The sequence below is a fragment of the Myiozetetes cayanensis genome, unplaced genomic scaffold (assembly GCF_022539395.1).
Source record: "Myiozetetes cayanensis isolate MyiCay16 unplaced genomic scaffold, myiCay2020 scf1, whole genome shotgun sequence".
In the NCBI taxonomy this organism is placed as follows: domain Eukaryota; kingdom Metazoa; phylum Chordata; class Aves; order Passeriformes; family Tyrannidae; genus Myiozetetes; species Myiozetetes cayanensis.
This window is the reverse complement of record NW_026086604.1, coordinates 51,707,598-51,735,386: the sequence shown is the minus strand read 5'-3', so window position 1 is coordinate 51,735,386 and position 27,789 is coordinate 51,707,598. Positions and strand designations below refer to the sequence as shown.

Below are 27,789 nucleotides of genomic sequence, written 5' to 3'. Positions count from 1 at the left end.
TGAGGGCAGGGTTCTCTTAAGTCCTTGGTCCACGTCCTACACCGAGGAACTCAGCGAGCTGAAGCACAACTCTTCCAGCCAGGGCCACCCTAACACATACATGATGTTTTTTTGTGCCAACGCAATGGGACAAAATTCAACTCTGGAAACTTCCAATAAGCCTGAAAGTATTTTTTTTTCCCTAACAACATCTTTTGCAAACTGTGTGCGACCTAAAATGAGAATCAGATGTTCTGCTTTTGTCTTTTCTCTCCCCTTTCCAAAGTGCATATTTCTGCTTGTCTATTCTTCTGCTCTAATACTACCACCTTTCCCTGACAATGTCTAGAGGCACTGTAAGTATCCCCACACCTTTTTTCTGATCACTGCAACTAATTTTACCAAGTCAACTGAATAACTTACAGTGGAGCAACCAAAACTAAGTTAACTCAATGCTTACTTTATTGAAACAAGGTACAGACACCACCAGACTGGGAGTTCCTGATATCCCCCAAGGATGACAGATGTTCTGCAAAGGTTTTCAACTGCACTGCTATCTCTGGGCACATGTGTTTGATTTCCAGGGAAAAGTAACTTCAGTGGCTTATCTGGGATTGCTAGAGCAGTCACCAATTAGCACATGGTATAGTTTGCAGTGAAGAAACGTGGCTTATTCTACAGAAACCACTTCACCATCATTAGAGTGAAGTCAATCAACTCACATGTATAACACCAAACAGGTGGTTGCTACATATAACTCTACCTCTTGGTATGCTATTAGTTAAAAAGAAATTGTATATCTCTTCATTGCCACATAAATTAATTTACTTAAATTTATGAAGTTTTTAAAGACACATAATCTACTCACCAACTTTTTTTTTCTGGGTCGTTTTTTAATTGAAGGCCATCATACCTGAAATTTTATTTCACACAATCACAGAATACACCAAGTTGGAAGGGAACCATCCTCAACAGTCACACAGTTTGAAAATATTGTTCAAATGTTTCTTGAACTCTCTCAGGCTTGATGCCGTGACCACTTCCCTGGGGAAGTGGTCCAGTGTCCAGCACTCTCTGGGTGAAGAACCTTTTTCTCATACCCAACTTAACCCTCCCCTGACACAACCTCAGGCCATTCCCTTCAGTTCTGTCACTGGTCACCATAGAGAAGAGACCAGTGCCTGCCCCTCCTCTTTCCCTGACATGTCCCCCATCACAGTTGTAACTGTGATGAGGTGTCTCCTCAGTCTCCTCTTCTCCAGGCTGAACAGACCAAGTGACCTCAGCCACTCCTCATATGGTTTCCCCTCAAGGCCCTTCACCATCTTCATTGCCCTCCTTTGGATGCTCTTTAACAGCTTAATATCTTTCTTACATTGCAGATCTGTTCTAAATTTAAAGAAGTTTGCTTTGCAGTTCCCTTCCATGGATACAATAGAATTAGTGCATTCAGTAACTAGTATGAAGAAACTGGAATATTAAAAATGGAGTTGTATTTATCTTACGGGAAACTATTTACCTTTTAAGACACTGTTCTAGAGTCACAAGAAATTTTTTAATTAATATATTTTTGTCTATTGTTTATGTACTAGTCAGTTCCATGTCAAGACAGCACTAAATCACAATACGAAGACCCCCTATAGACCTAGAATTTGCTGAATTTAAAGTATGTGAATATAGACAAAAATCACAGTTCAAACAGAATTCAAAGTAAGTAAAGTTAGATGTAAGATTTATCATCATAAACCCTGCTGAAATCTGGGTAAGTCAAATGGGGACACTACAAAATCAAATCAACTTTTCAAATTAAATATCAGTTTCTGAGATTAAACTTGAAATGTAACTTAAAAGAAATACTAAACCAGAAGACAGGGAAAACAATAACCTGCCAGTTTTATGATATTAATCTTGAAGAAATATATGAAGGTCATTAAGGGAATAAGATGTTTGATAGTCATGCAATACTTCCCCCTCCAAGAGTTACATAAATGTCTTTGTAGCTAGTGATAAAGAACAATTCTGATCTTTGGTGGCCCCTGGCTTGGTCATAGATTTGTATTTGTTACAATTATCACATGATGCACCAACGTGACATGTGCACTAAATGTATTCCTTAACAATGCAAGAAGTGTAGATACATGGAGACTCATGTAAGAATATTAAAATGATCTGACAAGCAGGCCCTCATCCTCATTCCCGTGAAGGAACAGTGCCCTAGTAATTTAAAAGGGCATTGAAGATCAAGGAAAATCAACTTTCAGGCATAATGTAAATAAAACATTTGCCTCTGTGTCTTTCTACTACCTCTGATTCCAGCAAAATATTTCTCCCACAGTAATAAAGTAAATTAGGTTAAGTTTTAAAAATACAGAAGCTCTGTACTGCAGCCAAATTAAACTATTCCAAAATACACTGTATTTGTAACTCATTTAACAGTCAGCAACTTTGGCCGCTGACATTATAATTTGCTAATAATGCTTTTCAGTATTTTAGTCAGCCACCCAACTTGTAGTCCAATGATTTTTTAACATATGTTGGGATTTTTTTGGGTTTGCTTCGTTTTTCTTTAAGCAGAGATAAAAGTGCTGACCTACTGACAGTGTTCTTCCTTCACTACAGAGTAGAAGATTAGGATTTAGCTGACGGCGTGGGATGCTTTCTCCTAAGACCAGTGTAATGGAAACACTGCAGATATTTCAAAATCCCACAGTAAGCAAGTGTATCAGCATTACACTTCTCTTTCCTCCTTTACCAGTTAAAGATGACCATAGAAAGGTTGTGGGAGAAATGCCACCAGCTCCTGGTGAGCTACTAAGACAGCACCCTCACTCTCAGTATTTCCTAAGTGCACAAAAGAATTCATATGTAGGTATCAGAACTGTATTTCTAACCCAGCCTCAGATGCTCTGCCAGCTATGAGATGGACATGACCCCACCACCCTGAAAAAGGTTCATCCAATGCTATCACAGAAATGTTCCTCTGGGTAAAGCAACTACTGTTGTTGTGCAGTATATAAACACACATGTGCAGCAAAGACACAGAAACTTCTAAAACTCCTTTTCATTGACTCTATTAGTGTCATTTTAATTCTCAAGGAATGATGGAGGGGCAGATAAAAGTTGGGTGTATTTTTAGCAACTTTCTTTCTGTTAAGATTACACTTCACTGTTTTAAATCATCAATACCTGTGAGAAAAAGGCTGTTCAATCAGATCAATGAGACAGCTTGTTCCTGAGTTAAGTGTCTGCTCTAAGACTGAAGGCGTACAAACATTGATAAGTCACTTAGCTGTTACATTTGCAGGTAAATCATGAAATGAAAAGCACAGATACACTCAAGGAATATTTAAGCATCAAATGCTACTTCATAAAGGGCCTTGAAGGTGAAGAATTATTCTACAAGCAGCTGGCGGACGTCTCGAAATCGTCAGCCCTTGTCCTTGTGGGTGACTTTAACCTGCCGGATATCTGCTGGGAGCTCAACACTGCAGAGAAGAGGCAGTCTAGGAATTTCCTGGAGTGTATAGAGGACAATTTCCTTCATCAACTGGTAAATGAACCCACCAGGGGTAAGGCCCCGCTAGACCTGCTGTTTACAAACAGAGAGGGGCTGGTGGGAGATGTAGTAGTTGAAGGTCGCCTAGGAAATAGTGACCATGAAATAATAGAATTTTCAATACTCAGAGATTCAAGGAGAAACAACAATAAAACCTCTACGCTGGACTTCCGGAGAGCAGATTTTGACCTATTCAGAAGTCTAGTCCAGAGCATACCCTGGGAAACAACCCTTGAAAACAAGGGGGTCCAGGAGGGATGGATGTGCTTCAAACAGGAAGTTTTGAGTGCACAGGAACAGGCCATACCGGTGTGCCAAAAGGCAAGCTGGCAGGGAAGACAACCAGCTTGGTTAAACAGGGAGATTATGAAGGAAATCAGGGATAAAAAGAGAGTTTACCAACTATGGAAGAAAGGGTTGGCTACTTAAGAAGAATTTAGGAAGACAGCTAGATAATGCAGAAAGAAAATCAGGGATACAAAAGTGCAATCTGAAGTTAATTTGGCCACTTCTGTTAGGGATAACAAAAAGTCCTTCTATAAATACATTAATAACAAAAGGAGGGGTAAAGAAAACCTCCCTTTGATGGACTTGGAGGGAAACACAGTTAGTAGAGATGAAGAGAAGGCTGAGGTACTTAACACCTACTTTGCCTCAGTTTTTACCAGCAAGACAGGTGGCCCTCAAGGCAACTGGCCTCTGGAGTTGGTAGACAGAGACAGGAAGCCAAATAGCCCCCTTGTATTCCAGGAGGAAATAGTTAGTGACTTACTAAGCCATCTGGATCCTGACAAGTCTATGGGACCAGACGGGATCCATCCTAGGGTAATGAGGGAGCTGGCAGAAGAGCTTGCCAAGCCGCTCTCCATCATCTTCCAACAGTCTTGGCTCACTGGGGAGGTCCCACATGATTGGAAGTTGGCAAATATCACCCCAATCCATAAAAAAGGCTGCAAGGCTGACCCTGGTAACTACAGGCCTGTCAGCCTGACCTCGGTGCCTGGTAGAGTTATGGAGCAGATCATCCTGTGTGCAATCACACAGCACCTACAGGACGGACAAGGGATCAGACCCAGCCAGCACGGGTTTAGGAGGGGCAGATCCTGTTTGACCAACCTGATCTGCTTTTACGATCAGGTGACCCACATGGTGGACGAGGGAAAGGCTGTGGATGTGTCTATCTGGACTTCAGCAAAGCCTTTGACACTGTCTCCCATAATATACTCCTGGAAAAGCTGGCAGCCCATGGTTTGGACAGGGGCACTCTGTGCTGGGTTAAGAACTGGCTGGAGGGCCGGGCCCAGAGAGCGCTGGTGAACGGGGCTGCATCCAGCTGGCGGCCGGTCACCAGTGGTGTCCCACAGGGATCAGTGCTGGGCCCAGTCCTGTTTAACATCTTTATCGATGATTTAGGTGAGGGGATTGAGTCCATCATCAGCAAATTTGCAGATGACACCAAGTTGGGAGGGAATGTTGACCTGCCGGAAGGCAGGAGAGCTCTGCAGAGGGATCTGGATAGACTGGAGAGTTGGGCTGATTCCAATGGGATGAAGTTCAACAAGGCCAAGTGCCGGGTCCTGCACTTTGGCCACAACAACCCCCTGCAGTGCTACAGGCTGGGGACAGAGTGTCTGGAGAGCAGCCAGGTGGAAAGGGACCTGGGGGTGCTGATTGACAGGAAGCTGAACATGAGCCAGCAGTGTGCCCAGGTGGCCAAGAAGGCCAATGGCATCCTGGCCTGCATCAAGAACAGTGTGGCCAGCAGGAGCAGGGAAGTGATCCTTCCCCTGTACTCTGCGTTGGTGAGGCCGCACCTTGAGAATTGTGTTCAGCTCTGGGCCCCTCAGTTCAGGAAGGACATTGAGGTGCTGGAGTGGGTCCAGAGAAGAGCAGCGAGGCTGGTGAAGGGACTTGAGCACAAGTCCTATGAGGAGAGGCTGAGGGAACTGGGGTTGTTTAGTCTGGAGAAGAGGAGGCTTAGAGGTGACCTCATCATGTCTTCAACTACCTGAAGGGAGGTTATAACCAGGTGGGGGTTGGTCTCTTCTTCCAGGCAACCAACAGGACAAGGGGACATGGGCTCAAGCTCTGCCAGGGGAGGTTTAGGTTAGATGTTAGGAAGAAATTCTTTACAGAGAGGGTGATCAGGCATTGGAACGGCCTGCCCAGAGAGGTGGTGGATTCACCATCCCTGGAGGTTTTTAAACAGAGATTGGACATGGCCCTTAGTGCCATGATATAGTAATTAGAGTTGGATCAGGGGTTGGACGTGATGATCTTGGAGGTCTTTTCCAACCCAATCTATTCTATGATTCTATGATTCTATGAATCATGCAAAGATTGTATTTACTATTATAAAAAATAATCTCAGAATAAAACAAAATCTAGACAGATGAAAGACGTGGAGGGAAGAGACACAGAAAAAAGCCCTACTGATCTTCCCCTAGCCTTCTAGGAAAAAAGGTAGTAGGATTCAGTTTTATGATTCAGGACAGTGGACTTAATTCTAGATATACTTTTTATCCCCATTTCTGTTTTGGTTTTGGACATAAGATTTAACATTCTCCTTGTCAAAGCCTGTAGACAGGTATCATTTTTTTAAAGGGAAATCACACTACTATTATTGCTGTAATTCAGTGTTTCCTTGTTTTGTCTGACCCTTTCAGCACCATTTTACAAAGCAAGATTGGGAGACACATTGAGTGTTACTGATCAGTAAAGTAAGTGTTATGTTCATTTATTTTAAATATGTGTCGTTACTCTATTTCCTTGGTCTGATGTCTTATTTTAGTATATTAATAGATATCATAAAACAGTCAGTCTGCACTTTTCAACAAGCACAGCTCAGATCTGTATTATGGTGTTGGTGGTGGGTGAGGGCAGAGGGGAAACACACTGATCACATTTTAGGACAACTGTCTAATTTTATCTGTGTACAACCACTGTTTCAATTTCTAGCCACTTCAGACTGCGAGCAAATGCTCAAGTTTTGGTAAATTCAGTCCACTGAGGTCAAATGAGTTCCTTCATACCTAAAAGTTTCCCTCACTTCCATGTGCTGATGAATCATTTTTTCCCAAAAACGGTCTGGAAAGAGGGAAAATAAACTATGACCCGCAACGCCGAAATTCCCCACTGTGACAGAAGTGCGACAAGTCCTTTAGTGACATGGACCTTTTCCTCTGCATCGGGCTCATCATCAAGAGCAGAGAGAACAGAAAAACAAAACACTGAGTGCTAGAACAGACCTGTGGCATTGCTGCTGACCATACCGCCAATTAGACACATCATAACACACTCGAGTGTGTTCTCTGAAAACCCTAAATCACATAGCAACTGTAAGAGTATGTATTTTTGCAGTAGCAGTTCACATGAAATGTATATTTTTGGTCAAAGTCTAATTTAGACTTATGTTGCTACTGAGGACAGTTGAGTTTGTAGCCCTGCAATGTCCATGTATCTTTTTGATTAGTGTGTTTTCATCAATGTACTATGTATTTATGATTTGCACCTTCACAATCTACTACACACCTCTTCTCAGAACATTTCTGACCATATTGAACCCGTTTACAGGTTTTGACTGTGCTACACACACGTACCACTTCACTCGATGTACGTGAAGGACAGAATAACACACGTACTACCATCTTTAATAAAATACTGCTTATATTTTTTCCCTCCTAGAAAATACATTAGCAGTGGAGGTATGCATCTGGTTACATAAAAATCTCAGAGGTTCTCATGGAATGTGAAAAGACAGAGCAGTTTCAGCACTGTCTGGGTCTCAGAATTTTAAACAAAGCATTTTCCTTAGATTGGCTCTACACTTTCTAAACTTAATAGTTTCAACTGAAATTATTTTATATAAATTTATTTTGAGTGGAATAAAGATACTCAAATATAAATGTATTTTCTAACTTGTTCCAGATGATCACATTCTTGCCTATAAATTTCATAAAAGGAAATACTTACTACTGTGCACAGTCAATCAGCTGATATTCGTTTGACCTCTCGAAGCATGCCTTTACGCCTTCATCATCCCAGAGCTTTTTTGCGTGTTCAAAGAATTCCTGAAAATTAGAAATGCAACAAATAAGAGAACAACTCTTCCGTTTTTCAATCCCCAATCTTTATGTGTTCCCCCAACCTTAATGCTTTATGCTTTTGCAGAATGATAGATGACACCATTACAAAAGAAAAGGTATCAGCATTTAATACTGTAATAAATTTTAATATTAATATTAATACGTAATAATTTTACTGTTAAGTACAAAAGCTACCTAGAAGCATGTTCACTTAATTTTTAACAGATTTTATGCTTCTGTCATGGAAAAGGCATAAAAGTGAGGCAAAAAGCTCCTCAGCTTATAAACATTAGCTTCCTAGAGAAAGAGCCAGTTGTAACTTTAAAAAGATTGTGCAATTTTTCCTGAAAAACACAACTTTCCACTACTTGGTATTTTCTCATGCAGTATAATAATTTGATTGCAAGACTTTCAGAGTCTTTGCTCAACACCACTTCCTCCAAACAGCTGCCTGGCACAACGTGCTTTTCCTAGCAGCTATCCCAGGCAACCCAATCCAGAAATATCTGCCAGCAAGCTTATTTCAGAATTATTTGAAAGAGGAATCAAAGCCATCCTCGGTGACGGTGAAGCCATAGCTCTGTTGTATAAAATGCATACATGCCTGCCCAGCTCCTTCCTTCCTCCAGCCCCAGCCCTAGAGACTCGATGACCCAGCTTGTTTTAAAGCTGGGAGTCCATTTTATGTTACATCATTGCTGCTAAGTGAAACCATAACTGAGTCTTTCCAGTTACATGGTTCTAAAATCAAATGAAGGGTGGTTAGATAAATTAATATTTCCTTTATAATATGACTCTTTCCTCCCTCAAACCAAATTGTTAGAGTAATACGTCAACTCAAACACAGAAGTTGTTTTCTTAACACCTCAACACTTCCAATAAATCACCAGAGCTCTTTGGTTAGTCACAAATTTGTGAAACCTAACAAATTGCTTTTCCACGGTTCTATTTGGCAAAATGTATAAAATGGGCATAATACCACTGTTCACTTCATGATCCTGTCAAAATTTTGCATAACATCTGAATTCTGAAACTTTCTGAAACGGCTTGACAGTCTCTCCCCACATCTTTTCAGGATTAAAAATTTCTCTCAAAAGACAACGCTCATAGTGAAAGATCTTGAGAGCACTGTGAGTTCACTTTTACTCTGCATGGATTTCCCAGCTTTGCATGCCACCCCTGTGAGGTGTCCCCAAAGGTGACACTTTGCTCATCAGCAACTGCCTGTGACCTGCTGGTGACATTTTCAGGGAGAGACAAAACACAAGATTTTCAGAACAAACTAGTACAGAATATTTAGTAAGGCTTTGAGCATAGCTACAGAGGTCCTGAATAACCCTAGAAATGCCTTTTTTCCCCCCTAGATTTATTGTACAAAATGTAGAGAGACAGAAAAAAATCCATTCTTTAAGAAGTTTTCAAAATGTTTGAGAAAATATTAAAGCAGGTGGGAAAAACCTTTGCAGAAAGTCTTGGAAGAAGAGAGGAAGTAACACTAGAGATTGGCAGATGTTTATACTGCCCTTGGAATTTATTTCTTCACTTGGTGAGAACACATTTATTTAGTCTTTGGTATTTTAATGACTTATGTAATCATTGTTTTAAACACTGCAGATTCACCTTTTGAAGTTATGCTACAGCTATTATAAACTCTCAGCAGCAGGAAAGCAAAAACAAGCTCAAGAAAGGACAAGATATCAAACTAAGTAAGAAGAAGGAAAGAGCAGACACACATAACAGAGAGCACGACTATAAGAAAAAGAAAAACTGGAAAAGTCAAAACAAAAAATACCAGAAAGCATGGAACATTCTCAGACTTGATGCTTATGCTTGATTGATATTTATGGCGTCAGCTGAATGCATCTCGCTGGCATCTTTGGTCAAAGAAAGGCATTGCATTCTCAATGGAAAGAGGGAATTCTGGATAGGAGTCATGGTGCTGAGGCAAAAGGACCCAACTCCCCCATCCCCTCCGATGGGTGCATGCACAGCAATGCACAATCTCAGCCCTTCCTCCCACCGGCACTCGCAGCTGCAGGTGCGGGGTCTGAGCGCTGCCTTCCCCTCCTCCCCGTTCAGTGGGTGAGAATTCCCACCCACTTGGAAAGCCATCTCTAAGGGGAACCTACATCTAAAAAATGGCCCCATTCAGCCCCACACAGCCTACAGGAAGGGGAGAAGAGGAGGAGGATGTCAGTGTGAAGGCAACTGTAGGGTGGGATGGATTGAGAGACATCTGCAAATGTAAGTAAGTAAGCAAACAGAATTGCGTAGCTACAGTAGTTTCTAACATCACTTTTGTTTTTATATCCCCTGAATGAGCTTTATTTACTCTTAAAAATATCTTCTGAAAAAGAGGCAATCTTTTCAGCTCAGCTTCTAAGACCCTACAAATATGTTGTAAATACAGGGTTTCCATATTATATGCTTCAAATATTTCCACCTGACCACTACATCTCAAAGCAGTCTATTTAAAATTACTTCCAGACTTCTAGTCCAAAGCAAATCCTATAAAACGGAGCAAATATACTTACCTCATTAAAATGTACCGATCTACTGCAGAGGAGTACACTTGCCTGCAAATTGCCTCCCACACAGCTACTCGATCCTTCCTTCCCAGGTGACTAAAGCCTTCCAGAAAAAATCCTGCTTCATTTCAAGACACCAAGTACCATGATTCCAACTTTTCACAGTTGTTTTTAACCCCCTTCTCGTTTGCCCTAAGTTCCTCAGGATTTTTTCTGCTCACCTGCGGAAGGCCCCCATTGCCAAGCACAGAGGAGGACTCTGCTCACACATGCCAGATATGTTTGGACCCTAATTTCCTCTCCACCGCAAGACAATGTCCAGACAACAGTTACCATGCCAGCTTCAACCTCTGCAACCAAGCCCCCTTACGCCTGACGGGCCCTCCAACAACTGGTCCCCTCTCCTCAATCCCTATAGACCCCAATGCTTGTCACATCTTCCTCCTGCCAAGGCCACAACAAGGCCACCTTGCTGGCAAGCAGGCACTGGTGAGCTCACAAAGGTGTGGGTTTCAGGCTCTGCCTGCCCTGCAGTACCTGCTCTGGGGCTGCAGTATCCTCAGGGTGGCAGCCACAGCTGGCAATTCCTGTCAGGGGGAAAAGCCAGAGTAATTCAAAGGACAGAAAATTCATCTGTGCTCCAACTGATAAAGGAAGACGGACTAAAACTTTTCAAAACATTACCTTAATGTCAGGACAACACAAATAAGGTTTTTAAGGGTAAGGTGTGACCTTAGTAGCTTACATTCTGAGATGGCCAAACTAGGACTTTCTTAAAGGCATGACTTCTGGAAAGCAGCTTTTCAGAAAGCTTCAGAATTCTTAGAAGTCATGAGTCAGGTTCTTTAGGAAACCTCAACTGGGACAGGACAAATCAGGGACATAGTAAATCATTCTGGTAATGTGAGGCACTATATTCACAAGCAGATGCAGCTGACCTCTACTGGAACAAAGTCACGAAAATCTACTAAAAATATTTAGTATACTGAAGAGAACCAGGAATAATGTACCATGCCTGAAAGCAGAAAAACACCTACATCATGACACGCCTACCAACATAAACAAAACAGATCTGTTTCACGCAAACTTTTCCTTAGGGACAGAGGCATACAAATTAATTGTATGCCTGTTAATATGCACCAATTAATATACATCTAAAGTAAAACAATCAGTATTTCTTTATGCTGTATTTTAATTAGAATATTAAAGAAGTAAATGATAATGCCTCAGGTCTCACAAGTTACAGGTCTCATGAATTAAAGGTACTTTTTACATTGGATGCACTAATTTACACCATTTACCTAAGAATTTATAGTCATCACTAGACCATACAATACCTTGATGTGATACTTCAATCTGATCAAAATGAAAATGTGACACACAACATCTCCAGTATTTACTAATATAAAATTACCTGGACATTTTCCACTCTTCCTGAGACAATCCAAAACCTCTGAGACAATCCAAAACTTCCTGAGACAATCCAAGCCCTGCATGCCCGAGCTTCTTTCTCACTAGCAGATAATTTTTGCTATACATGAATATTCACATATCATGTAAAAATCATGAAGAACCATAAGCAGGTTATAATTACTTTTTCCTTTTCAGAGAGAAATAAGCTAAGATGTGCACAAATGTAGAAAACCCTGAGCTGATATCACTGATATAAACAAAACTGTACTTTCATTACATTTTAAAAATATTTTCACTCACCTATTCCAAGGTAAAATTTCTGAGTTGAATGTACTCCTTTACAGAGCATTCCAAGAAAACACTACCGGTAACAAATGCAGATGTACTACAGCTAAGCCTCAAGGCACTGTTTTTCAACTTTGTCTTACTAGAAGTTACAGCATGTTCTCGAAATTCAAATTCCCTTATTTTGGAAATAAACTTATTTATCTGAAGGTTACCTTAGAAACCTCCCCCCCCTTATAACTCCTACAAAAAATTTTCAAGTAGCTAAAAAATGGACTTATTTCACTTTTCAGCTGCCTAAATTGGGAATAAATACTAGGGATGATTAAATAATGACATCTTCATGAACAAATCTTTATGTATTTTGGAAACAGAACTTTTCATCTAACTGTTTCACAAACCACAAAAGTTCATGTTAGGTCAGGAATACAATTTATATTCTACTAAGATTCCTTTCTGTCTTCCTTCCAAGATGGAGCATACATTTAATACCTATCCTGATGCTACCTTTCAGTCTCCCAGAAACTGGGATGTGGAAGGCTCCACTGTATTTTCTATTCCACATTTCTTCTGCTATATTTTATATATATATATATATATATATATTTAATAATGGCCAGTCTTCGCGAGCGAAGATCCGGGGAAGGTCTTTACACCTTCCAGCCTGCGCACTGGATTTTTTAGGTGAGACACAGTGTGCACGGAACTGAGCCCACCCTTTAATCCTAAGGTTCATCTGCCGGGGCCAAGCGAGCTTGGACGGTGGCAGCGAGGTCCTTAGGACGTAGATGGGTTGCCTTTAAGGGCTAATGAGCTCCACCTGCCCGATATATATATATATTTATTATATTATTGTAAACCTGGAAACAAGAGTTTAGATCAATGTGAAGTTGATCTCCCTCAAGCCAAAATTTATGCTCTTATTCTTCTAAGCTTTGGAACTGTAAGACAATTTCTCATCTAAAACACATATTAAACCTGTCTGGTTACCCAAAAACCACTTAAAGAAGTGGCAAACGTTACACATTTTTATAGTTCTGCCATTGTGGGTGTGAAATGAAGTCATCCCTTCTATTCTGAATTTTAGTTACTACTTCTTCTCTCATGTACTTAACCAAACAAAAAGTAAATCACACAATGCATTAAGAATTCCCACCTAACACCTCCCCAACTCACAATGACAACTGCAGTGCAAGATGATCCAGAGAATTCATACAGAAAGGGAATTAAGTGCCTCCCTACCAAACTGGGTGTACCCCTCTGTACTTCCCAATGCAGCCCCTGTCTCCCATCCGCTGAACTATGGAAAAGTTTTGTGTAATAAAAGGGTGACAACTAATGGGGAACACTGTATGACCATAAAAGTGATGCCCAGTGGAGTCAAATTAAGGGTGTATAAGCAAACTACCCGCAGGGTTTTCTAAATGTGATGTTTGACTCTGCAATCTGAACAATATCCTTTTAAGCATCCTTTTCTGTGTACCACATCCGAGGTCAAAACTGAACCAGATCCATCAGTCTGCAGCCAAAATCACTAACCATGACAGCAACAGCAAGCAGTAGGATGCTGTGCTGTTACTGTGGGAAGATGGACAGCAACATAGTCTTGGAGATATGACTAGGAGCAATAACTCCAATCTAGCCATTTCTTCAGTTCCCAGAGAGCTGTGAGGAAGCCCTTTTCCATGTGGTGCCCAGGGGATGACCAGAGTGACTGCATCCCTGGAGAAGGGAAGCTCAGCTGAGCTTCCTCTCATGCTCCAGAAAACTTTGTGGCTCCTGGGGCTGTCTGCTGTGCTGGCAGATGCCACAAATCCGATTACCATATTGGTGTTCTGTTCTGTTGGGTTTTTGTGGCATAAGCCTTGTAAAGTAATAGAAGAACGGCAATTTAAAAAAAAGTTTATATTTTGGCCAAGTAAAATCTGGAATTTAAAAGGATGAAGCAAAAGCACGCTTTTGTGCCTCTAGGATTCTCTTGCAAGCCTCTACAGTCTCTTCTTGCTGTAAATAGTTCTTGGATACTCAATTAAGTTTAAGGCAATTTAAATTTAAAAGCTCCACTCCTGTATCCATTAGATTATTTTTTTAATATATTCATTTTCACATTAATTCAAGACTTGCGCATTTGGAAATGCAGACACATTTCCCCAATACTGCTGTTTTGACTAGGTTCTGCTTTAAATTTAACCTTTTCTACAACACAACTGCTAAGAATGAAGGGGAAAACAAACCCAGAGAAAAATCTCTGTGTTTTAGAAACACAATGAACACTGTAATTCTAGTGAGCTACAAACGTGGTTGAAGAAAAAAACCCTCTTTTCCCCGTGGAGATGACAGACACATCCCAGTACACTGGGTATTTCTATGGACTACCACCATGTTTAACCTATATAAGTATCTCTGAATCTCCAAATAGAATAGCACTGCTATACCTAATAGACTTTTAATCTCTTGAAGCTTTTCAATCACATATTATCTTCCTATAAGATACACACGGCAACTCAACATGTTATAATCCAACATCCAAGAGTTTTTACTATGTAGTGAATAATAATCTACTTTTTGTTTTAAAATGTACAGTAATACCAGAAATAACACCTAATAAAAGTGATCATGTAAACCCGCTGAGGGAATAAACTTGAGGGAATAATATCTGGGGCTTCCGGGTCAATGATGAGAATAACAAAAGGTACTTCTACACTATGCAACAGATCAGGTATGCAGTAGAGAGCTGAATTTAAGTCAAACAACCTTTTCTTGCCAGTTTTTGTACAGTATTTATTTTTCAGTGCTTGGCGTTTTCTCTGAAATGCAAAACTTATAGAAAAAAACCCCAAACAATCTAAAAATCTACCTACAAAATTTTGTATTTAGAGGCATTGCATAGGCAATCTTCATTTTGAGAGCCTGACTTTAAATTCAAATCTTAACCCAGTGTTTAACTGAAGTGGTTGTAAACTGAAGTTACAAGAAACCCACAAGAGACAGAGAGCAATGACTCTGATTATTTGCTTGTACCAAGCACAGCAAATAATTTTCTATTAAAATTGCTCTTCATCCCCAAACATCTACAAATGCAAGCTGTTGCAACAAAAAAAAATTTTAAATGGACTTAATGCAGAAATGATGGGGTGAAGTACCAGGTGACACCCCAGAGAGAAGAAAGCCTGCTCAGTTACCTCTTCCACAAACAAGTACAGTCTCTTGATAATCAGCCTCTTGTTTATGAGTCAAAAGTGTCTCCTAAGGCTCAGCCAACTGCCCTTAATCCTTTATGAAATGTACTGCTTAACAAGGGAGCTGTTTTGCTGTAGGTATACAAAATGCAGCTGCTCCAACTCCTAATGCCCTCAACAAAGACAGGCAAACAGAGTTACAATTTAAAAACAAAAGCAGAATACATGACTTGAATTTTTCCAACAGCACTGCCCTCAAAACCATCATTAGAACCAAAGCAAAAGCAGAAGAAACACTGAAACCATGTAAGAGCGGTCAACTGGCATGCAAGGACCACGCTCGACAGTAGGGTTCAGATGTTTCTAAAACACCACCATTTAGAGTAGATTAATTATACAGAAACCTGTAGGAAAAGAAACCTTCATCCCCTGCAAAGTATTTTCTGTTGTAATTTGTGGGTGTGCAATAATCAATGCAATTACTTTGCTAGTTAGTGACTCATTCTGATAGGCTCAGCAGCAGTTTGGCCTCTAACCCTCCTCCAAAACCAAACTTTGGATCTATCAAAGAGAGTTACAGGATAATACATCCAGATCTACCTTCTATCCCTGTTCATTGGACTTGTTTTGCCTTTTTTAGGATGGAGGCAACAGCCTTGAAGCACGATCAGTCTGCATTAAGCGTAACCTCAGTTCAGTAGAACTGAACATGGGAGGATGGTAAATACCACCTTCACAGAAAATAACTTGTGTTGGGGCTTCTTGACTTTCACGAAAACAAAATCGGTTCATTACCTCCTAGGAGAACCTTATATGACTTGCAGGTTTAAAGAAGGAAGCTGGGGCAACAAACAGCATTTATAAATGTATAAAAGCACCATTTTCACATGGCCACCACATCCCACCAAGTGATACTGCTAGACAAAATGTATCAGTTGTGGAGCTCATCGACAATGTTCAAAAACAAGGAGTGCAACCAGCACAGACATATTCTACATCCCTTTCTTGAACTATTTCTGTGACTTGACTTTTAAGCTCTTACTCTACACTAAATTGCCAAGAAGTGTGTACAGTTGAGGTATCAGCCTGATCGCCTTAGCAGTTCTATTTCTGCCTGCTAGAAACATGTTCCATCTGCCATCTTATTTTAAAGGAATCAACAAGTTCAACTTTTGTAGATCACAGAACTCATCTGCAAGGTCTGAGAAATGCATTAATACATGCTTCAAACTCGTATGTGTCAAATGCTAAAAAAAGGTCTGAAAGTTCTTTAGATCATAGTAGCAAAAATGAAAACATGATCGTGTGCTTTTGCAATATTTTGGGGTCAGCTCTGTGGTTTAGATAGGGTTTGAAGATAAGAATCCATTATAAGTCAAAGAACAGTTTCATGTTTTTTCTTCTCTACTTATTAAATAGTTGCTTTTTTCTGAGCTAGACAATGAAGCTTTTATCAGACTAAAAACAAAAACCTCTGATTCAATCTTCTAGTTTCCATTTTAATTGTGTACTGCAACTTTCAGTCTGCCATCCCAAACCTTGAACATTGCTGCCTACCTGCTATTTAAGGGGGTCACCAATCTCTAAACTAAGGAAAGCAGGAGAGATAATTTAAATAAATTATTTACTGTAAGTAGCACCTAAAAAATCTGTTGTGCCGAGGATGCACACTCTTTTCCTTAAAGTTATTTTGGTTTTGGAGAGGCAGAACCTCTCTCTAAATGCACATAAAGCTTTTCATTTGAAAAAAACCACCTCTCAAATTATTTGTGAAAGTCACTACAGCTGCGTTACAGCATCCTACAGCATTGTCGCCCTTCGCATTTCTGTAGCACTTGTGAAAAGAAAAATGCAAGTATTGTTATAATTCCCACAAAGGAGATTTTTTTTGTGGACAACAGATGATGATAAAGCATGAGATTAATCTGCAAGTGCTGAACCATGAGATTAATCTGCAAGTGCTGAATAAGATAAAAAAAGGAAGAGAAATACATAATGGCTTTACAAAATTTGGGAGCAGGTGGTTTGTCCCTGTTATCAAGATGAGGCTTACACACTTGCCTTTGTAGAGTACTGAGCCTCGAAACTGGAAAATTACTGAAAAACACACAATCCATGTGTCACCTGTACTTGGAGATGTTTGCTTGCTGTTTGTTTGTGTGGGGGGTTTTTTGTTTTGCTTTGTTTTTATTAAAAGTAATAATGGCACTACAAAATTGTACAGATTCTATATGTCAAAATTTGAATCTTCATTGGCAATTTATTATTGAATCTTGATTAGGTAAGACTAGACAGAGTGGAGACCGTTTGGAATAAAGGATAGCAAATCTACTGACAGCAGTTTTCTTACTGCTTCCAGCTCCACAATCACTTAACTTCCGGGCCTCTGCAACGAACACCGTATTTAATTTTAAGTCAATATAACATCCAGGCAGTGAATATGTACAAACCACTCTGCAATCCTTGATGAACGGACTGTTAAGGAAGTGAGAAGTACTGCTGCAAGACATTTATCATAAATTGGTAAACTTCAGGCATTTCATGGCAGGAAATATTAAGATTTTTATTTTCTAAACACAAGCCAATAATAATAACTTACATGTTGTAACATGGTAGAGCTGCATCTGAATTCCCTATAATTTTAAATCTCAAGTAGTCTTGTATTAGATCACATTTTTTATTAGCTGTAGAGTAAGGTAGTTATCTATTCCATGCCACAATGCATTTTGGCACAAATCAGGACAAAAAAATTTAGATCCTCTGGTGAATTGTTATTTCACCAAGCAGTGAAAATCATTAATTCTCACCTGCTGCTTTGAAGAGATAAAGCTAAATGTGTATTTTGCCCCCTTTTGATGATGAGAACCTGACCCCCTATTCAAGTTTTACTCCTGCTGTGCTCTCAGCCCTTCTTGCAAGTCTGCCTCTGTTGTCATTACTCAGATGGTGGGAACACCCCAAAGAAGTCAGACCAGGGGAGCACAAAGCTGAGAGATGCAGCTCTTCCCAGTCCCCAGGCAGCTCTCCTGCCCCTGCCCATAGGGAACCCCTGCTGCTTCTGTAAATAGTTTCTTAGTGAAGACAAGCATCCAGCGAGCTGTAAAAACACAAGCCCGCAGCTCGTAATTCTTCCAGTACAAAAAGTTTCTACTACTCACAGCTTCAGTTGTTTTCCTTAAACCAGTTTTGAAGGTCATACATCAAGGAACTATTTCATGCTCTAATATGCACTTTATTATTTGTGAGTGATTTCCTACCAGACAAGTGGTTTGCAAGGACAGAGAACTCTCATTTCCTTTTACAGATCTGATTCAGAAATAAATGCTGGCAACACCATGTGACTCTAACAGGCACCATCCACAACTTGAGCAACTCTCATAATTGTATCAGAAAGTAATGGAAAACCCAGCCTTCTGCTGCCAGATCTATTTACGCTCCTACTCCTCTGCCCAAGTTTTATCTAAATTCTTCAGCATTATCTCTCCCCTTCTGACACTTTTTCCTGTCCTTATCCATGTGCAAAAACTGGACTAGCTTCAGCACACTAACTTATTCATTCTGAAATATTTATAACAGTGGGAAAAGGAAATACAAGTCTTTTTTATATCTCTGTGGCTAAACTAAACTGAGTTTCAGCAAACTTTTTTTCTATTTTATTAACAACCCCAAGGGTAGATATATATATATATATGAATAAGCATTTCAAAGGGAAAACTTTTTTGTCTTTCCTATCTGATGGCTGCTACCTTTTAGAGCTATTCTGGGAAATGACTGGATATGACTGCAGGAACTAGTAATTCTGACTATCTGAAAGTAATATTTTAATTTTTAATTAAAATTTTTAATATTTTAAAGGAACCCCATAGTTTGAAGACATGCTCACAACTTTTATGGATGCAGAACTACTCTATCTTATTAGTTGGTAAGACTAAGGTGTCTTAATAAAGCTCTGAGAAGTAATACTAGTAAACACAAGTAAATCTCGGCCATAATTTATATAATTTTCAACATTATTCTAATTTCAGTCCCTGTGAAGCTAGTGCTGATAAGCTCCAGAAATCAACTTTTTCAGACTAATTTAGAATAAATTTAGCTAGCAACTTCAGAAAAGCAGGATTTTTATTCCTAATATTTGGTTCTCAATTTCTACTCCTCAGAATGCCTGATTTTAAAGAACTATGATAACAACATCCTATTATGTATGATATGGAAAGAATGTATATACAGTAACAAATGAAATTGTTAAGATATTAGAACCTAAGTATTTTTTTGTTAGCCCATGAATATTCTTACAACTCAGAAACTGCTTAGAAGTCAACAGAAGTCTCTATCTGTAGAAATAGAAACCTCTGTCTTTATGAATATAGATGACTAGAGACAATGGAAAATTTGTGGATGGGAAATTCTGTTGGAATTTCAGAGCTGAAAGTCATTTAAGGGGGCTCAGCTTATTGGGATGCAGACATTTCCAGAGCACCTGAAAAAAACTAGCTTAGGCTAGCTTCTTCCCTTTTTTCCCAGTCTTCTATTTACTATTTGCTGCAGGATTATTTCTCACTTCAAATGTAATCTAACATGAAAGCTGCTGATCAATATTGTAAACAGATGATTAGTGTCTTGTGACTGCCAAAGAACTGTTAATGAATCTCAATACATGATGTTGGAGCAGGGATATGAGATAAAATAATTGAATTGGGGGAGATAATAAAACCAGGCAATTCCTTCAGTTTAAAAGGCAAATATTGCCAAAGCTCCTTAAACAGAAAGAAATTACTTACACTCATCTCAGAAATGGTAGGAAATGCATTTCTTTGAATTAATTAAAATCAAACCACCACCAACTGCAGCACTGCCTAGTAACACACAGAACTAGTGAGTTTGAAGTCATTGACATTGGACCCCTCCAACCTACAAAAACTGAGGCGAGACCACCATGCAAGTCCCCAAGGAGCCTCCCTGCACCTTCTCTCCCAGTGTCCTTCAGATGCTACTTGTGCTGTAGAGCCTGAAAGAGCCACCACAGGGCCATCAGCAGCCTCCATGCAAGGTGACTGGTTGTACATGAATAAAAATGACCTACTGGATGTTACAACTGTCAGAAGAAAAACGTGAACTAACTTAATTCAATTCGATCTGGAGAGAAAACCTCTCATAGGTACGTGCAAATTGTGAGCAAGGCCTTGAAACAATGCAAAGATAATTCAGACAAGGGCTTTTGTTGCCTTCTGTTGCAAAAGCCAACCAATCGACTTCAAAATGAAACAGTTAAATAACGTCTTCTAAGCACTCTAGATTTCTAGGGAATTTCCATTCCACAGTCTTCTCAGATCTCTTGCTTCCTGGGAATGGATGAAAGAGATGGCTGGGATACTGATGCATGCAGGCTATTCCTGACTCTAGATCTCCTGGAAGAATACCAAGAGCAGGTGCATTGTAGATTATAGCCTTTAAACAACCACACATTTTTGAGAACTGAAGGTAGTAAAATCACCAGTAGTTACTTTTAAACAAACAAACAAACAAACAAACAAACACAACCCAAATGTCTCTTCCTCTCTATGTGCTCCTTGATCCATTGTTTATTGATTCATAGCTTTTTTTACTTTCCAAGTTGAAATGCACTAGTGAGAGAAAGAGCCTTCTTCATTATTTCCATCAAAGACTTTTTCTATAGTAGTTATGCCAGAAAATGTATGTAAACACTAGAAGTGAAATTCTTTATCAGCTGTTGCAAGTCCAAATCATAATGCTGTGAAATAGTTCAATATATCTGGAGAATACCTATATTTAAAGCAACCAGTAAATTTTTAAGTATATAAAGCAAAAGCTGTTTTATTTCCAACGAGAAAATTATTGACTTGGTGAACTCAGGACTCCAACCAGTTCTTTGATCTGTCATGCTGGGTGTATGACACATTTGGTTAAACATAAATGCTCTCCTCACAAGAGTTGTTTCTGTTTTCAACCTGTGGCTTTCTTATCTACCATTTATTGACTGAGGTTATTTTTAGTGTGATATAATTTAATTAAACAAACACTTGATATACATTTTTAAGCTATTTATACAGATAAGTTCAAGACAGATTCAGTGTGTAAGATGAGGAAATAATGTAAAAGCTTTGCTTTCAGTATTTGCTTTCTACAGGATCACACTTTGAAACTGTATTGACGATGCACTTAAAAATAATAAAGCCTTTTCCCTTTCTTTTCTTTTGTTAAAGTGCTGATTTTTCCAACCGGTTTCTTTACATGAAACTAATGAGATGTGCATAAAGATCTTCACAAGAGAACAACGATATACAAAACAAAGTTTTGTGACTTTTCTATTAAAAACTAAAGGACACCCACATCCCCTATATAAACTACACTTTTTTTGTTGCTCAGGAATCATTATAAAAATACAGTTTAATTCTCTAACACATTCATTGACTTTTAGGAAACCATATTGAAATTGATAGAGAATAATCAAGTATTTAATTAACTGAATCTTCAATGCACTGTATTGGTACAATTTCCAGTTTCTTGATGTTTATCCACACAGCTGAGTATTCACAGCACCCCCCTTCAGCGATGGATGGTTTCCCACACAAAAGGACTGTGCACTGAGCATACGTAGGCTGCAGACCTGCAGCACATCTCTGCAAGGTTAGAGGACATTTTGCTTTTGCAACTCCAGGAATGCAGTGCAATGGAACCCCGATATTAATCTGAACCTTCTGATGCTTTTGTTTTTGAAGTACACAAACTTTAACTCCTATGAAAGGTTCCAATGGCCATCATCAACTTCAGACATCCCCAGCGAAGCAAGGCTTTGGCCATTATTTGCTCTTGGTGAGGGGGTAGGCAGAACTATCCTCTCAACACAAGCAGAGCAGCTTGCTGCTCTCTCTTGAACAGATATTAAAAATGTAGAGAAAATGCTGCTTCTGAAACAGCATTTCAGTGCAACAGCAGTTGTACCTGAGCTGATGGTGACTGCTGTGGGCATCTATGAATACCTTTTTTTACATTTTTAGTAGAAACAAGATGGCTAACACACTGCCCCAGTTGACTAACAATAGCTATAGGATCCATATAGCTACAGTACACATAAAGATAAAATGTAGGTGTGCAAGGAAACATTCAAATAGCATAAATAAACCCAGTTCTATTGCCAGTAATTGGTCCGTGATCATATCTGTTTATTATACACTTTTAAGTTACAAGTCAACACTGGCAGTCCCTTGATGCACAATTACTATATGGTTCATTACTAGTTATTCTTCTAACTGTATGATCTGGCAAACTAAAAGTTATGCATTATCAAGAGAATACTGAAAAGTGGTTTTCCCTTTAGAAACCAGCAACAAGATAAACAAGATAAACATATCTGTTTCTACTGAAGTAAACTGGCTAGCGGGATTCAAGAGACATTTTGGTTTTATTGGTTAAACAAGAGGCAGCCAGAATATATATTGTTGTATTTGCCCTACTTCAATTACATAAATTATAGAGACTCATTCTAAAATAGATGCCAAAGATTAGACAGCTAACTGAATCAACTTAATATAGTTCACCAAAAATGCTAAGTGGTTCTTGTCAACTGATTTGAGGTAAGCTGAGGGAACTAAACATTTCCACAAGGAAAACTGCATTAAGTTTCTAAAAATACTGTATGACAACAAATTGCAACAGAAGAGGACTACAAAGATACTAGGGTATCATAAAATAAATGCATACTTTGAATGAAACATATCTTTGTTAGGTAACAGCCACAAGAATAGAATTGGTACATATTAAAAAAGCCATGAATTTTTATAGCAAAGTTGTAAATTGTTTTGGCTTCTTTTTGTTTGTTTTTCATTTTGTTTTGTTTGTTTTAGCTTAGAGGCACATGTGTGTTGGATATCACAAAGTCTTGTTAGAACAATTACATTTGATTAGTGCGTGAGAAATTAATAACTGCAAAATAGGAGTAGTGTAAGATCAAAAACCTAATGTGAATGCAAATTCTTCATAGGAGTGAGCTTCTGATAGCTAATTGCATCATTCAAAAAGAAAGCATGATTACAGTGGTGGAAAAACTTTGGTGAGAGTCCACAGCTATGCCACCTTGACAGATCAATGCAGATACACTGTGTTCATACACTATAGGAATTTAATTTAAGGGATTTAGCTCAATTGGCATCACATTTTCATATATTACGCTCCCTGTGACTGTAACAAGATGGTTATTAAAACTTTTTGGTGAAATGGTGACATTTATCAAGCTCCCTCGTCAATACTACATCTTGCTATTTTTATTTTATATTTATGTATTGTTTTTATATATTCAACAATTGGTCCTTGTTAAATTTTAGTCCTTAAAATATATCTCTTCGTAAACATAATCCACAGTTACTGATTTGCAAATGCTATTGAACTATGTATTTTATTGCAACTTTTAGAACAATTAAAACATCCTTCTATAGATATAAAATTATTCTCCATTAGTGCAGTATAAATCTGGTACATTCCAAAACACAGAGTCAAACTTCTGACTTGGAAATTTTCTGTTTTCAGATTTACAGTCACATTAGCAACTTCCAAATGTAATTTCCTGCTATAGTACATTGTATTTGTACATAGCAACCAACACTATCTGCTCACAATGTTCTTAGCAAAATGAAAAAAAAAATCAGGGACAAAGTTAGAAAACTACAGATTATCTAACATACCTCAGAGAAAACAGCTGCTGTAGGACTGCATCATTATATTACATGTCACAAAACATAGACATGGACACATCCATCTTACAGTTCTTTAGTTAAAACATCAAGCCAACAGATACAACAAAGCATTGAAATCTGAAAATGTTTCCCTTTCTTATTTTACTACTCATCTCAGACCTTAATAAAAATCAGAAATAAAACGTATTTTTAAAGTTAGCACATGCATGATTAGCACATCTATTTGCATATCAACATCCAAACTGCTCTTCCACATCCAGAATATTTAGTGTCAGCAGTAACAACTTAAAAAGTCTTCAAAGAAAAGTATGCACCTTATTTGTGGATACACTGACTTTTCCCTAACAGTTTGTAAAACAAACCTGTCACCTCTTGTCTAACCCAAGGCTCCCACGCTGTCATGCCAAACCACTGGGATATCTGAGCCAGAAGATGACAGAGGCCACTCCTGGTTTTCCCTGGAAATTGCCCACTCCCCACATGGAGAAGCTCCCTGAAAATGGTCACTCTCCCCACCCTTTCCAAGAGCCACTGCCCAGGAAAGGCAGCAATCTGCATGGACAGCCTTGTCACCTGTCTCAGTCCTGGGGAGGGAGCCCAGCTGGAGGCAGTGTGAGAAAGGAAAGAGATGGGGACAGCACAGGGATGGGGTGTCCAAACTTCCTCTGGGCAGTGCCCAAGTAAATTACAAGTTGATGCATATGAGCAGACTAGTTTTTACCTTATTTAGAGTCAAAACTTTTAACAGAGATAAATTAAATAATAGACAACAGATCCCATTCTCTTTGGCTTTACAAAACCACTTGGAATTCTTAAGATGTATGAAAAAAAAAAATCTATATTTAGTAAGTTAAGTTCCACACTGTTATCCCATGGAAAACAAGTGTTTTCCATAGCTCTTTCTAAGTATAAACAGAAAGAAAAACTCATGTGTACTTCCAAAATGACTCAAGCACAGGTCACAGAGTACTTCAGCTGCAAGTGAAGCATGTCACAGCTCTATACTAAATCATTGCACTCACTTTTCAGATGGTTAAATTTATCTGGGATTATATATCTTGCTTGCATCATTCAGAGATAGGGCAAGTGTGTAATGGAGTCCAAATGCATCTTTGCCAGCATACAACTTAACTCTTTGCTGAAAGAAATACAGCATGATCTTGCCTTTTCTTGAAGAAAAGACACCATGTTTTTGAAACTTTTGTTTATAAATTATTTTTAAAAATAAGTAGTCTTAGTGTTCTGTGGATCACAACAGAAATTATAAAAAGAGGGAAAACCAGTAAATTGCTATCCACTTTATTAACTATTCAATCTGTTAGCTGAAAACTATTAAATATTCAGGGCAATCAGTTCCAGTGCTTCATCTGACTTTGTTTTCTGAACAGTTTGTAAGCCTGCACTCTGTGAATCTGCCATACCATTGTTAGTATTTTTGTTGTAATTTTTTTTTTAACATTCCCATTGCAGTATTTAATATAAACAACACTGTAATAAGCAAATTACATTGCCAGAAGTACAGTACACTACTGGAAATACCTTTCCACGGAGGTGATTTGGACTGAACAGCTGGATAACACCTTGGACAGAAAATATAAATCTGTATGAGCAGGTTAAGTATCTGGCTAGATGTTATGTTATTTTTTGCAACTCAAGAACAGTAAAAATATGAACTGTGAATATTTCTGCCACATCCCTTGTCGCTGACAAACTAAGCTCTGAATTCTTCTTGCAAAATGCATGTGTTTCCAGAAAGAATGAACCAACCAAAATGAGTCCTTCCCACACCCAAAAATCAACCAAGCAGAGCAAAAACACTTCGACTTTTCAACAGGGAGAGACTTGCACACTGACAGGGTGACCCATCACAGCTACACTGGACTACTAGACCTCAATGTCTGAATTTATCCCAAAATTACTAAAATACATATTAAAAAAAGCAATTATAGCCACATGAATGATGAAAAAAATATGAAATACACAGTGAATGTGAGTTTGTCTGCAAAATTCCATGCAATAACCCTAACAAACTAACTAAGAAAGTTTCAAATTTAGCAATAATGGGTTTTGGAGACAATTGGGGAAAACAAGTTCTGCTTATGAAACATTTTTTATATTAAACTATATATATATGTATCTACACATATATATTTGAGCCAGATTCCTCAAACCACTGAAACTACGGGCAACAGGCTAATGAAAGAGAATCGTAACACTTTGACTGGGGTGTACTAGGATGAAAATAGTCACTGCCAAAGACAAATCAGCTTTTCTGACTGAAACATGCTGGGGAGTAGATTTCTTAACTAGAGATTTTGCCTTAAAAAGGGGTAGAAGCTGTAAAGAGAAGTTTCTTCCTGGCTTCTTGAGGAAAAGGTGACAAAGAGGAAAAGCAAACAAGGCAGGCACTGTGGGGGAAAGATTCCCTACATTCTGGAGGATAAGCCACCAACAAGGACAGCAGACAGAGAAACAAGAACCTTACAAGTATCTGCCTTCAGCTGAGTGAATCCTCCAGCACAGACAAAAACACCTGATGGGAACCTGCTCATTACAATGACTGTTTACTGCTTTGGTTCTAGGTCTGGATTTTTTCAGGTCTGGGTTTTTTTCTTTCTTTTTTTCCCCCAAGCTAAAATACACATTGCAGGGAAAAACTTTCTTAAATCTACCCATGCATCCTCTTTGAGAAACTGCCTGAAGGACATGACAATACTTCAGTTTATATCAGATGTAATATTCCCCCATTTTGAGAAATTTTTGAAACACTCCTCAGGAATGTGTTTAGGTTCCACACTTGAACGGCACTGAAGTTTTAAATCAGCAGCATATTTCAGCCTCCAGAACATTTATTCTCTCTCATATTTCTAAAGCTCCTATGATATGGACCAGTTATTTAACAGATCTTTTGTACCAGCTGGTGAGCAGGATCATACCATTAACTAGGATGAACTGCTGGAGCTTCACAGGCTCATCTCAGGACTAGGGATGCTGATACAAGAAGCTGACCCATGTGCTCTCCATGCAGGGAGCACAAGTAAATCCACAGCAGACTAAGCAACAGTGCTACCACAGGGTGTGGGGGACTAGGTGGGCTCTGCCACAGTGCTCAGTTCAGGGCAACAAGTTCTGCAGCTCTGCATGGGAAGGCTGAATACATGATGACAGTGAGGATCCAGCTCAGAAGCAGAAGCAGAGAAAAAACACTCTGACCTTCCTGTCAAGCTGTAGGGAAAAAAAAAAAATCACTGGAAGTCTTCTCAGGTGGGGAACTCCCTCTCCTTATCACGCTAGCTCTCAAGCAAGACATATGCTTTCAACATGGTTTACTTGATGTACTGTTGAAAAACAGCTTACTCTAACGTGAGGAGTAGTTGGGAGGTTGTTTTTTATTCTAAATTGGTTATCTATTCCACTATGCTGCTAGGAGGAGAGGGAAAAGAGAGAGAATTCACAATCATCACAGCTGACCCTCTAACAACTATAAAAACGCCCTGACTGTTGTCACTCTTGCAACTTCTACAGTATTTTGTACAAAAGTATTACATAAAAGAGTGACTTTTAATTATTTTTTTTTTCTGGCATTCAAAAATCTTTACTTCATTCAGCTTCTGGTATCCTAAAGACCTCTCAATCAACAAAGAGCTTTAATGTGGAAAGAATTTCACCTGAGGCGTATGTGCGTAACTCACTTAAAATTTGTAGCAGATATTCTGATTAAAGGGAGGGGGGAACAAATATGTAAATTTGGTTATGATTGTTAATCTTCAGATTTTAACAATGCAAAATATTGAGGAGAAAAAAAGAACAGCAAGAGACAAGCAAAAGCTTATCAGAATATGTTGGGAGTGAATGTAGTCACTGAAAAACTGTTTTCCTCTTTCTTCACAATTCTATGAACATCCAATCGATCTGGTAGACTATGTCATAACTCTGTTTCCTTGCTGATAAAGAAACGAGAAAATCTGCAGTAGTTAAATTAGAGAAAAAGGGAAAAAAAATTTAAAGCATTCCCTGATTTCCAGCATTCATCACGGAAGTAGATCTTTGCTCTCT

At 38.9% G+C, this 27,789-nt stretch overlaps 1 protein-coding gene across 2 annotated transcripts in view; it reads right to left on the bottom strand.

The window, feature by feature from the left end:
- Positions 1 to 27,789, bottom strand: part of GNAL (G protein subunit alpha L) — a 193,655-nt gene that overhangs the window by 54,546 nt on the left and 111,320 nt on the right. For both annotated transcript variants that reach the window (XM_050326172.1, XM_050326183.1), the window contains exon 5: positions 7,508 to 7,605. In XM_050326172.1, the coding sequence (XP_050182129.1) occupies positions 7,508 to 7,605 (98 nt within the window). The remainder of the gene's footprint in view (positions 1 to 7,507; positions 7,606 to 27,789) is intronic.